At 38.0% G+C, this 14,468-nt stretch overlaps 1 protein-coding gene across 4 annotated transcripts in view; it reads left to right on the forward strand.

Annotated features, from left to right (window-relative positions):
• The window catches only part of pald1a (phosphatase domain containing paladin 1a), a 148,004-nt gene that overhangs the window by 22,832 nt on the left and 110,704 nt on the right, over window positions 1-14,468 (forward strand). For 2 of the 4 annotated variants that reach the window (XR_015848027.1, XM_088323745.1), the window contains exon 1: window positions 12,010-12,101. The exons of the other annotated variants lie outside the window; for them this stretch is intronic. Coding sequence is in view for 1 of the 2 variants with exons in the window: in XM_088323745.1 (XP_088179871.1) it covers window positions 12,010-12,101 (92 nt within the window). In the remaining variant the exon portion in view is untranslated. Of the gene's footprint in view, window positions 1-12,009; window positions 12,102-14,468 lie in introns of those variants that run through there. 4 annotated transcript variants of the gene reach the window in all.

The following is a 14,468-nucleotide window of genomic DNA, read 5'->3' on the forward strand; positions in this document are numbered from 1 at the left end:
TTTCGTTTTTTCTTTTCTCGAACAAGTGACTTTATTGTGGTTATGCAAAATTGGCTTTTGAATGGCAGAACTAGGGAACAATGTGTTGCTGGTACAGTCCGAAGGAAGTTCTGAGCTCATTTCCTTGCTTGCACCCGTATTGGAGCGCAGGAAGTCGAAATGTCCTCCGCACTCGTACTGTTGACCTAGCGGTGACAACACGTGTGCAACCTCAAAGAGGAAATTGCGAAGCGAGTAGAATTTGGCGCCTTCAGGCAAGTTGAGGCATCACGAACGACTATTTTAACATGTGATTAGTAACTGACTATTGAAACTAAGCCTGGGCAACAAGACAAAATGGTTATAATGATAAAACATTTGTTGTAAGTCTATCAATAATTATCAAAATAATTATCACCTAATTTTACATTTACTTTTAGACTAATTTTTGCCCCTTAGTGAAAGTTGACCGAACCAGATGATGTTTTAACCCATCTTTAATGTCAGAACAAAGACAAATAGTGGCAAACTACTACACAGCATTTCACATATATGATTGTCAAGTTAAGTCATGTTTATTTGTATAGCCCTTAATCACAAAAAGTCTCAAAGGGCTGCACAGGTTATTGCAAACCACAGACTATTATTACAGACTATTATTACACCATCCCCTGATCTAAAACCTACATGAGGGCAAGGAAAAACTCAAAAACCTCAACATGAGGAAAATGAAGAAACCTTGAGAAGGGACCGCACATGTGGTCATCCCCCATCCAGGATGACCAGGCTGCAATGGATGTTGCAATAACAAATAATACACAGATAATGTCAACAAAAAAATATATAGGTTATTCATATGCTATAGAGTAGAAGTGTGTTTTAAGCTTAGATTTACACATTTCCACTGAGGTTGCAGATCGGATCTCAGGGGGATGAGCATTCCACAGCACCGGTGCCCGGATGGAGAACGCTCTCGAACCTGCGGAACTCTTCTTGGCTCTTGGGATCACTAGTAGACCAGCGTTGACAGAATGAAGGCTCCGGAGCGGAACATAGGGGGAAATTAAATCAGAAAGATATGAGGGAGCAAGTCCATGTATGATTTTGTATAATACCAACAGAACCTTAAAATCACATCTTAAGCTAACAGGGAGGCAATGCGGGTAAAATCGGGATAATGTGATAAATGATGAATAATAAAGATAATTGAAAGTTAACAAAATGAGGTAATCATCTGATGTAGACCTGCAATCTGCCCCAAAAAGTAAAAAACAATAAATACACTACTAACTAATTTTAATTTAAACTACGCAATATGTGAAAGCTTTTTGTGCATGATGTCTTGAAGTGTCTCCAACTAGATGTTTGATCTTACTGTACACGCGGTCCAGAGTTTTTTCCCCCCTGGTTGCACAGTCCACGTATTGAATGAATTTGGGAAGTACAGTCCTTAAACATGCCCGATTAAAGTCGCCGGCGACGATAAAAGCTCCGTCGGGGTGTGCAAGCTGCTGTTTATTGATAGCAGCGGGCAGGAGATTTAGCGCTATGCTAACGTTAGTATCGGGTGGAACGTTAAATAAATAGACAAAATTTTTAGTTCCAAAAATGTGACAAACAAAACGGCAATTGCGTTAAAGGTTACAGGCCAGAAAAATCGGTCTGTCCACAGTATGAGGTTTTAATGCTGCTCAGTGAAAGGTCATGGTTTTCACACCTGTGATTGCATGTATACGCAGGTAGCGCCTTGCTAGCTGGCTGTTCGTTGCTGTTTGGGCCCAACACTCGCTTGACCGGTGCTTGCTGAACGTCTTCTAGCACTTGTTTGGGACTGAATTGTTTTTCCTTCAGCAAATATTAGCAGGCGGGACAGTTTTAAATGCTGGAACAAGTTTGTCATGTTGCCCGTCTTGGTTGGCATATGTTGTCGGCATAGTTTGCAGTGCATGTCGCCGCTTATCTTTTTTTTATTTTTATTTTTTTTATCAGACTTTTAAGTAACCAAAATACCTACAAATAACAAATAAAAAAACTGAAGAGGAGGGTCCGGTCCTGTCTGATACTTTCACCATGCTTTGAGTGGGTCTGCTAGGTGTTATCGCCCATTTTTACCATCTTGTACTTCTTTCGCTTGTCTGAAACTTCCATTTTCATTGCATAAACGTGACTATTTTCTCCGATGTTCATGTGGGCCAATTACAGTGGAAGTTTCATCCATCCATTACCTGCAGCGCTTATCCTTAGTAGGGTCTCTTAATTTTCCACGGGTCTGAGCGTTCACACAAAGTCGGTGAGCAACGCTTGAAACAACAGTGAGCAACAGCAATCCCAAGTGTGGCAACTAATTATCAAACATGTCCAATACTTGGCATCACGTTACATTTTGCTGAGTTTCAGGCAATGCAAAAAATCTTTTCACTTTTGAATGAATTGACTAATGTATTATTGTAAAGGTTGTACGGCCTACAAACATTTGTTTTCACAACACTTCTTTCACAAGATTTCCATTTCTTTTTTTTCCTGGTATCTTTTGTCGCATAATACAGACTTTTTGGGGGCTTATTTAGTCGGTTGCACGATACACAACTGTATGTAATCACATTTTTTAGTGGAAGTACAATGTTGGCAACAAGATTGACTTGGTATAATTGGAAATTATTTGAATGCAACACAAACTTTTTCTTCTTTTTCCCTGCTTTTTTCTATTTTTTTTAAATTCCTTGAAAAAAATCTAATTGTTTATTTTTTTCCTAGCTGTTAATTTTTTTCTTTTTGTTCTCTATTTACTTTTTTTTCCTTTCTTTCTTTCTTTTTTCTGGCTTTTTTTCAGAATTTTTCCTTCTTTTTTCTATTCGTTTTGTTTCTTTTTTTCCTCAGCTTTTCACTCCTTTTTCATTTTGGTATTTTTTTTCTTTTTTGTTCTATTCCCCCTTCCGTCATTTTGTGCATAATTTTACATAATATTTGGTCATATAGGGATGAAAGAAGCAAAAATACCTGAAGAGCCGTTTAGGACCCGAAAGAGCCGGTTCCTTTTAGTGAGCCCAGCTGAAGAAGCCGGTTCTCAAAAAACTGCGCTGGATAGATTTTCTTGTGTGCTGAGAATGTGTGGGCAGTGAGCGATTGCGCACGCGCGCAGCTTAGAGGGAACATTGGTCGCGGGGGTGCTGGAGCCCATCTCAGCTATCCTCGGGCAATGGGCAGGGGACACCCTGAACTGGTTGTCATCCAGTAGCAGATTCATTGTGGCTATGCAAAAATGCGTTTTGAATGGCAGAACTTAGGAACAATGTGTTGCCAGGCATCTGAGTTCTCTTTTTTTCTGATTTATTTTTTAAAATTGCTCATGTATTATGAATTTGGACTGTAGCAGACTTTTCAAAACCTGTTGAGTGAATATCTGAAAAATATGTGTTGTTATTTTTGTTGGATCCTTTTTGATATGATATCACTAGACAGGAAATAAAATGCATGCATTTAATTTTTATACATTTGTCCGGCACAGTCTGGCATAACACTCTTCTTTCTGGCGAAATATACGCGTATGAAATGTAAAATGCATGTCATCATAACCTGTTTTGGATCTAATATAAATCGAATCTGACAGAGGCGAGTCAGACTCTGTTTCGTTGAAATGACCGCTACTTTCTAAATCTTCGTGCATTACCAAAGTAGTGCCATGTTACACAAGGTCTTACTTTGCAAGTAGTCTTAGTGTTTGCCATATGCAGGCTAAAATGCTCCCTGTCACGGAGCGGAGCAGGAAACAGGAAATAAGGACCCATTCGCGTAGACGTACTCACAATTTATTGGGGAAAGAGGAGGGTGCACAATCGATCTGGGAATAGATGGTCGCAGGAGTAGATTAGAAATCCACTCAAAAGAAAAGAAGATCCAAAAACAAACGGATCAGACCAAAAACAAAACAGGATCAAATACAGGCAGATTCACAGAACTAGGCATTTAACAGGATTTAACAGAAGTCTCACATAAGTCCTCAGACGTTTCACAGAAGTTTAACAAGTATAACAAACGCTCAGGCAAAGCACAGTTAGAAGGAACGCGTTTAAGTACTCCAAAAAGCAATCAGTCAAATGAGTCTCAGACGGTGTTTATGGGCGGGGCCAACTGGGCGCCGAGGCAACCATGCCAGAATCCGGCGCCACCCGGCTGGGACCAACCGGGCGCCATGGCAACCGCGACAGACGTGACAGCTCCCAAACTTTTGGTACACGTTCTTCTTAACTCAGGACACAAAAGCTATTGCACATGAGCGATACCCAGCTGAGAATATGAATGAATGAAAACTTTATTCCGAACATCATAAAATAAAATAAAAACGGGACAAAAACAATGACACAATAACAAAATAACAAAATAATGTTAAAATAACATGTTTGAAAAGAGATAGTACAAAGCAGACGCTTATTTTCCCTACCCTCTCATCTTCCTTATTAATTACATTCTATAGATTAAAGTTAGATAGATCTTTTGTGTCTAAATACGACACAATCTCAAGGATGCACACATTACATAGGTCAGATATCAATAATTCTAACAATTATTGATATCTATTTTATCCACTAAAGTGGTACTACACATCCCTCAACGTCATAATACCACTAGTCACCAAACATCACTGCGACACCAATGATGATAACGAAAGCTATAATATTAATAATAACATTTATGATATAATAATAGCAACAATAATCATGTAAGATGCCTTACTCTGTTCGGAAAAACATTTTGGCGACAATAGTCAATAATGCAATTTATTGCCACTATTCATATTATCGTTTTTTGTTGACGACTAATAATTGCAGCCATAGTGTCAAGTGAGGCTGTTGGTCTCATCGTTTATACATAAAAAGACATTTGAATTGCGTTCTATTGACGAGATGCGAGAAGGTGCTAGAATCCAGTCTGGGACTTGAATCCCATCAGACACTTTAATTGAGCATTTACTGACACCATTTTATGAAATAGCCTTTTAATTAATGTTTGAAAGCGCATTGGCGCTTTTTAACCACTAGCGCCGGGAACTCTGACGAATTCCTACCATTTAGGACGTGATTGCGTCCATGTCTTTTTTTTTTTTATCTGGGTCTATTAGGCATTGTGATACAGAACAAACATATGTTGTCTGTATAGAATCTCCTGGATTTTTTTTTTGAGCCATTTTTGAAGGAGATCCGTAGATGCTATGAAAAAAATAAAAAGATAAATTGAGGCCCTTGTTGAAGAAGGCAGTGATATTTTTGTCAAGGCAAATGATTTGAGACATCAAAGATGTTGAAGATTGATACCTTTCGAACAGCATGGCTGATAAATTATTAGCACTGCATTTCTTACGATAAAACAACACAAATGTGTCTCAGAGTGTATATGATACACCCTTACCTGTACTAATTTGCAGTATTAAGTCATATTTATTTTTTTAACTAAAAAACAAATTTAATTCTAAAAACACCTGACACTATCATGGCAAAGGGGTAAAGTTCTGTTTTCTTGTTTTGATTTTTGAATTCGTCTTTCTTGCAAAGAGAAAAAAATGTAACAGGGGTAGGCACTTTTAGGCTTTGGCTTCAGCCTACTCCCTTTGGGCTAATGTATAAGAAGTGTATTACTGTAATAAATAAAAGGCCAAAACATTCGCAGAACTACTCGCATTCCCTTCCAATGTTACTTCTATTTTTGTCACTTCGTACAAATGTATGTTACATATTTGCAGGCTACTAGCATACATTTGTAAGTATTTTTCTTTATTCTTAAGTTATTTTTAATTTGGATTGATTTATATTATGGAATATTCTGTTGTTTTGTGCACTATTTTTTGTATCCGTCCACAACTTCAATATTTGAATAAATAGGAAATTAAACACTTGTTTTAAAAAAAATCTAATTTTTTGAAAAAAAAAATAAAAAAAAAATAATAATAATAATAATAATAGTAATAATAATAATGTGTGTGTGAGTATATGTATAATATATATATTTATATATAATGTGTCTAAAAATAATTATTTTTCAATGTGCTTTTGGGTCTTAAATCATATTTAATTAGCCATTGACGTTATGGTTTCAATCTATAGTAAAAGCCCCGGTTTGTGTGGGCGGCCCCAAAGTCTTTTTAACTGGGTTAAGCAAGAGGGACGAGGGTCTAGCTTTGTCTGTCTTTGAAAATCAGTTTTTAAAACAGTGACGTGATTAACTGATCCTCATAAATGGCGGTGTCACATTGTTTTGGCTTTAGCCTTTGGGTCATAGATTCAGATTAAACCTGACACATCTTTCATGATCGAGAGCATTGAACATCTCTCAAGACTGTGCGTTCACACAATCCATCTGCAAAGGAGAGAAGTCTGCTGCATCCTTCCTCGGTTTGCCGACAGACGCATCCTGCAGCTGTAGGCTCCTTCCTGTCTCACACCCCTTTTGTCCCGAAGACGGTTTCACGACGAGGATGGGATGCTGACGGAATTTCAATAGGGCCGCCCTGAATGGGCCCTTACTTTTAAAAAGTCCCAGTCACCATGGTTTTCTTCGCTCACATGTGGCGTTCACATTCTGAGGGAAAGCTAGATCAGATTTGTTGCCCCAAAGATGAGTCGGCGGGCTCTTTGTGGTCTGAAAATCCACAATTCGGTTGGATAAGCAACGGGAAGGCTCAATTTAGAGTGTCTTATTGTTGGACATTGTAGTGAATGGAAAAAAGGAAGAATGGGCATGGGTGTTTACAACCAGTGTGTGGAAAAATAATTACCTTGCATTGGCCATGAGTGCATGCAAGCAGGACACAAGAGCAAATATACTCCCGCCCGAGGTTTATGGATAGGTTCTTAGGACCAGAGGAGACCCTTTAAGCACAATGTTATTAAAAAATAAATAAAAACTCGTATTATTGGTGTGTGAGTGTGTGTGTAAATGGGTAAGTGTGAAGCACATTGAAAGCACATTAACTTGAAAAGCGCGATATAAATGCAGACCACTTACCATTCATACCGGACAACAGGCCTTTAAATGTTTTGCTACATTTTAAAATTGGGGGCTTTAAATACCCTAGCGGCACAGAGGAAGACGGCAGCTGCTCTTTTTCACAATGCTTGTGCTCTAAATACTCTAAATTGCAATCTCAGTTTGCTGAAGTTTCTTTTAATCCTTGAGGAACGATAACAAACAAAGGCAACCTGATTCATTACTACAGGAACCACCAATGACAACAATGATAGTCTGTGCTGCAATCTGACAATATTCGCCACAGTATGGTTGCTGTTGTTTAGAAATGTAGGGCTCACATTTCACACGACACTGCTCTCATTTGTGTTTTCTTGTGGTGCGTAGTCAATATGTGCTCATCTTTGTAATCGCCATCATGTATAGTCTGTTGCTCCGAAAACACGTGGCGGAACCAACACCGTCATGCCGCAGGTGTGCGGGGGATTAAAATGGAAGATATGGACTTGAATTACCGTATTTTCCGCACTATAGGGCGCACCCCCAAAAAATAGTTTTTGGTCCTATATCTTCCATACAGAAGGTGCACCGGATTATAAGGCGCTACAATGGGAACGTCGACAAAACAGATAGTTAGTTCAGTCAAACTTATTACCCCCTTAACATTCCGAAAGCTTGCGAAGAAGCAAATACGTGTCGTAGACACGTGCGGATGCGGTGTCCGTACAATGTCACTCAAATGCATCGTTCCAAATATCATTCGGAAGGTTAAAGTCTTGGGATTCAAGAAATGCCAACCATTCCTTAGTTTCTATTTTCTTTTTCGCTCGCAACTTTACTGTGCATATGACAATAAACACTTGGAATTGAGTTTAATTTAAAAAAAGACCCATCACAGAAACATCAATATCACTCTGAAACAAGATACTGGGAAAATATATAGCCGGAGTAGCTCACCGAAGTCGTTGTGTTCAATAATAAAGTGCAACGATGGTCCTCTTTATATCCGTGAGTGTAGTAAATCCAGGAGAGTAACATATTTACAAATACAGTACAGAATAGTACAACACTGTTTACTCTATGCCGTAGTTCTACCCAACATGCTATTCACATTCATCTTTTTCGGCCAATTGCAGGCTTTGTTTTGTCCCTTTAGCCTATGCAAGCCTGTAAATGAAAAAAAGGATCCGCCCCCTTTACCTCCGAATAACTTTAGCCAATATTGATCGATTGAACTGATGATTGACACATTGTTTAGCCAATGAAACGCCGGTATATAAATCCCAGCATACACCGCGGACTACTTCGCTTTCGGGGAAAAATCTAATCGGCGGCTGCTTGCATTAGTTGCAAGACTTTGCGACTTAATATTGATCCATATATAAGGCGCACTGTATTATAAGGCGCATGGTCAGCTTTTAAAAAAATTACGACTTTTAGGTGCGCCTTATAGTGCGAAAAATACAGTAGTTTATTTTTTTTTAGCTGTCAAAGCCTGCAACTTCAAATTTAATGGGGATTGTACAAAGAGAGGTTTGAGTTTGGTTCTTAAATTTGAGCATTTGGCTTTTAATTAGCGCTATCTAGTCCGGGATTTACGGTAATTCTTAGTAAGACGCCTTCGGTCCGAGGTCTGTGTTACCAAGCAAACCAAAATCCATATTTTTTATGTTGTTGTCCTTGTATTTTTTAGTTTTTTGTAAACAAACCCTAATTGCTTCCTAAAGTCAGTTTAACATGCCACAAAAAAATCAATATTATGGAGAAAAATAAGTAATTTTCCAAATTATGGATGAACCTTTGGGATGTTTGGATATAAATTATCGTGTGGTGGCTTTACAACAACACAGACAAGTATAGTGTGCGTATTGAAAAATACAGCGGGAGCAAAACTGATTTTTGTCGTGGATTTCGATTACAAAATACAACACACGGATAAAACAAAATTTTTTAAAAGAGCTCTGTAGCGAAACTCACATTTGGGTCTGAAAAGTCTTCTACTGTTCTACTCTGCTCGATGACCCACTACTCCCTTCTTTCTTCTAAATCGGTTAACCTTGGTGTTGAAACTCAGCTGCGTTTTTTTACTTTCCAGAGTTCGGTTTTCAGCTTTCTCCACTTGTGAACCATCTCTTCATTAATCTTCAATCCTCTTGCAACTGCTCGGTTTCCATGCGTAGTGTAGAAAGCAACACACCATGGTGGACAAAACCATGAAAAGCATCCAATGGAGGCTAAGTGAGGTTTTTGATTCAATTAACATTAGGGGGGGGGGAAAAACCCTTTTAGCCTCCGTTAGCACAACTTTCAAATTGCTAGATGTTACGGCGTTAGCATCCATAAGTACTTCTGCACCAATGCGTTTCATGTCACATGTCCTCTTCTGCGCCTGCGGGACACTTGTGATACAATGTATGAAGTAAAAAGAAAAATCCTCATGATGACATGTTTATGTTCTTTAGCATATTATATATTGCACATTGGGAATGTTTATCATATTGAAAAAATAACCCGAAAAAACAAATTTGCTGACAACATTTTGAAAAGTGGGTTTACGTCTTTAAAATATTTTTTGCTAAGAGCTCTATAAATTCACATGACTTGAATTTCTACACACAAAAAGTAATTTAGTGCTCTTTCTTCATTTTTTTTCTGGTTGATAAGTCTAATCTAATAGGATCTTTGGATAAGGTGGTAGGAAAATAGTATCTTACACATCTGCAGGTGTACAACATACATTTCTCTGTATTTTTAATTGTTAAGCTCAACCACTTGGATGTTTTATTTTTTTATTCTATAGAATATTCTGCTGTTTTGTGCACTCATTTTTTGTATCTAAAACGTCGATATTTGAAATATAGGAGGCAATATAAACATTTGTTTTTTCAGATTCCCGGATTAATCAAAAGAATAATCGACCAATTAATTGATTATCAAAATAATTGTTAGTTGTTGCCCTAGTGCTTGTAATTTTTTCAAGTCACTCACCATACCGCTGTAGGAAATCCACATTTTTACTTTACCTGTGAGGCAATGGTCTCTCGAAGAGACAAAATGCCTCTCTGCTAAATTGCCTAAATTGGCTCTTCAGAAGCATGTTTATGAGTCGGAGCTATTTTCAGTCCAGGCCTTGACCTTACCCGCTACTGTTCTCTGTAATACAGCTCCTCGCTGCTAAATCAATGCTGTCAAGTCAATATTTAAATGCACACTTTAAGATGGACGTACAATGAAGGATTTGGGAATTGTTAAACCTGGTTTTGCAATTGAATTTTCCATATCTAGCACATTTTTTAATATTGCTACAAGTCTGTCTACTTTTTTGTGTATTGCAAGCACATCCTTGTCTCTCCAAACTAATTGTTCATTGCTGGCACCATCCCGGCAAACATTAATTCACGAAAACGCTGCCAAAATATTCGTTGCAGGGAAATTCTCACCTCCAATGCTCCAAAGGTGACACCCAACACACTTTCGCGCCTGACCGCGCGAACTTCGTTGACTTTGATGCTAATAAACTGCCTTAAACGCTGCCTCCACATTGAGGGTAAAAGGTAACATTGAACAACAAATATTTTGTTCCAGAGCTGAAACAAACTACAAATATGACCTCTTATTAATTTGTCATTTATTTTGTTGTTAATTGAGCAAATGGATAAAATAAAAATGTTTGAATCTCTATATTCTGACACAGACATCAATTTCAAATAAGCACTTGACAACACTCAGTGTTTCCCATAGAATTTTGCGAGATCCCGGTCGGTGGACATGGACAGTCTTGGATTCAGGCCGCCATACTTTTCTGAGTACCATATTTTCCAGACTATAAACTGTTCCGGGGTACAAAACATAAATAAGTTGCACCTGGAGTATCATTTGCATTTTGGGGGAATTAAAAAAAAAATCCAAACCCAAAAACATACACTTCATCTTGAAAGGCAATTTAAAATTAGAATAATCAAAATGAAATACAGACTTTTGTAATTTGTTTCACACTTCAAATTAGCATATAATGTGCAGAAGTATTGAGAAGTATTTAGACAAAACTCATACGAAACTGTCTGTTTGTTTGTACCAATTTAAAAATATTCTGTAATTTTTAACACCACAACAATAAAACAAGATAAAAAAATGTTAGTGCTATTTTGCCTCAAACAACATAACAATTTTTCCTGTTTTACACGAAGAATTTCATAAGATGTATAATTTAGCTTTGAATGTCCAAAAAATTAGGCCTCGTAAACTCTGTCCCATGCCTGAACTGTGCCATTGCTTTAAAACAAATGTGGCTTGTTTTGCAACCAAAGTCAATTTGAAATAATAATAATGATAATTTTGTTTATATTGCCCACATAATCAAGTATTTTTCAACCCCCTGGTACTGTCCCCTCTCGCAACCCTCCCAAAGTGGGATCTTTTTTTCTTTTTTTAAACATTAAAAATCATCTTTGTGTTCGCAACATGAAACAATGAAACACATTTGTGTGCGTTATACAAAACAACCCGAAAATTTGAATCAAATTGATACAATTAGGGGATCAGTCAATTTTATCTTAGCCCTTTTTTAAGATCATAAAGTGATTTGCAAATACAGTGGCACCTTTACATACGAGATTCATTCGTTCCCGTATCAAGCTCAAATCTAGAATTTCTTGTATCTCAGATGAATTTCGCCATAAGAAGTGATTACCAATTGATCCTTTCCCAACCTCCTAAAATCATCCAAGTTCACACTAAATAGGATGGAGGAAGTCTGCAGTTGCTGAGGTGTACGGATGGTGGTGATACTCAAGCACTTGGATGTATCAGGTCTACTTTCCCGTTTATAGCTATATCGCATCTGTAACTGGTCACCATCAAAGTGCCTTAAACGTTAGCCATCTGGCTACCAGATTCACCGCTTAACCGTGCCTGTTTTCCCCCAGCCGTTCCCAAGTAAGACTACATTTAAACACTCTGTGCCAAGACGACAAAGCATTTTTGGATCTCGTTTGGATTGTTGCAAGGGGCCGTCTTCCCCTGAAGAGGTGGGTGGGCTGGCGAGAGCATGGGACGTTTTTTTTAAGTGATGGAATGCCAAGTTCTCACACTCCTCTCTGCGCCATGGCAGACAACCAGCAGCACAGGCAAGGCTCTGGAAGCAGAAGCTCGTCGGCAACTCACTCGTAAGATGACAGATCTTGCGGAGGATTGACGTTCGCGAAGGGTTTTGCTTGGTTATTTTTTTTTCCCCTTTTCGGTAACCTGATGCTAATTCTAAAGGATAGAGATTCTTTTGGTGTGGTGAGGATTCAAATAGATCGGCTAACTCGACTTCCTTTTATGGAATGATAACTCTAACAAGGTTTATGCGTATTGTTATAATTTTTGTTGATTTACATTATTAATTATATTAGAACAGAATAGTCTTTATTGACATTGAAAACCATGTAGTAAACATTGTTTGAAACAAGATTAGACTTGGCACTCCATGATAAACATGTAATAAAGACTGAAAAATGACATAAGCAAAAGTATTTACAAAGGAGTGCTTGGAGACTGACCTGAGTTGGAAGTGCAATTTCCTTTTATAATAATAGTGCAATAAAAAGTGCTGCAATTACATTTAGCAGCATTTTCCAATATAACTGGCAAGACACATAGTCTCACACACTTGTTTATGGTAATGAATGGTGATGGTATTGGGGAAGAAACTTTCCCTGAGCCTGTTATTCCTTGTTTACGGGATCTGTAATGCCTACCAGAGGGCAACAGGTCAAAGAGGTGGTGGCCGGGTTAATATGAGTCTTTTATGGTATTGTTGGCTCTATTGCAGTATTACAAGTCGTCAATGTCATCCAGACTGGGCAGAGAGCAGCGAATGATTTTCTGGGCAGTGCTTTTTGGTATACCTGTCTGCCTCTCTGTATTTATCCATCCATCCATCCATCCATTATCTGCACCGCTTATCATCAGTAACGTCACAGGGGTGCTGGAGCCCATCCCTGCTATCTTCGAGCAGTGGGCAGGGGACACCCTGAACTGGTTGCCAGCCAGTCGCCGGGGACACAGAGACAACTCACTCGCTCATTCAAACCTAGGGACAATTTGGACCAGGTAATTAACCTGACATGCATGATTTTAGTCATGTGGGAAGAAACCGGAGTGCCCGGAGGAAACCCACGCAACTACGGGGAGAACATGCAAACTCCAAACATTAATGTTTGCTCTGTATTTATATATATTTTTAAAAGAGTCGATGAATGAGTTAATGATGTTGGGCTGCAGTTTTTCAGTTATTTCTTTTTATTAATTTTTTGCTTAACCAATCAAACCTAATGTTTTTGTGGTTTCTGGCAGACTTGAATGTGCTTGAGTCAGTCACTACTAGTTATATTAATCTCAAGACACTACAAATAGGGAGCCGGCAGTCACTTTTTTGCCACCTTAGTTCACATCCAGTATCAACAAAAGCTTTGATTCATAGAAGACCACACAGAAAAAATGCTTGTATCTCTGTTGACATGTCAGTCTGTTTCCCTAAACTTTGTCAGTGAGTTCTGCGCTCTATTGCTTTGAAGATGTGGCTGAGCACTATGGCCTGATATAATCCGTCTGTCCATCCGAACTTTCATCCATCCCTTCATCTATCCACATATCCGTACAATAATGTATCCATCCATCAATGATTCCATCCAAACATTCAAAACTGTGTTTCCCCCTCATTTTATGTGTTTTAAGTAAAGTTTGTGTATACATTCATACAAAATATGTAGATGTAGATCAAAATTGATTAATGTGCAAAGTTAAAAATGTTTGAACAGACCTAATGTTTTGGGGGTTTTCTCAACTGACCATTTAGAACAGAGGTCGGGAACCTTATGGATTCAAAAGAGCCAAGAAACCTAATATTTGTTTTTTTTTTTAAAGTGAGAACCACATCTTATATTTTAAGCAAATAATATACAAAGCCATCAAATCTGTTATCCAGACAAAATGTATTTCTCTGTGTTAAGTTTGAATTTCATATAATATTAATAATAATACCGAAGCCAGTGTCCTAGATCAATAAAAATCCCTCTAAAATGTTTTCTCCCTTCCGCAGTTTAAATCATTGCAGCTCATTTTGATCATCATTTCTGTCGAGCATAATGCTTTCTAAACAAGGTGTGAGCAGAGTTCTTACGTATAAATATCACAAAATTCTAAAAACAAGAAAGAAACGGTTATATATGCCTAAAGATATGTGACGTTGTCACAGTTCTAGCCTTGGGAGTTGAGTGGTCATTATTGGTCCGCGATTCAGTTTTAAAGACTCGAATCTTCGACATCTTTGAAATCTACAAAAATGGTCCTAAAAGCTCGTATGTGCATCGTTGATCATTTTATCATAAATTGCAGAACTAGGCTTGAAAAAAATATCCAGGAAGCTGTATAAGGCGTCACTCTGGAATGTTTATAATGATGTATCTCATTGGCTAAGAGACACGTAGAAATTCTAAATGACAATTCCTCTTACAGCCTTAAAGGTAGATGAGCTCTACAGCACTTCT

Source organism: Urocampus carinirostris, chromosome 19 (genome assembly GCF_059441175.1).
Source record: "Urocampus carinirostris isolate Australia breed hairy pipefish chromosome 19, RoL_Ucar_1.0, whole genome shotgun sequence".
In the NCBI taxonomy this organism is placed as follows: domain Eukaryota; kingdom Metazoa; phylum Chordata; class Actinopteri; order Syngnathiformes; family Syngnathidae; genus Urocampus; species Urocampus carinirostris.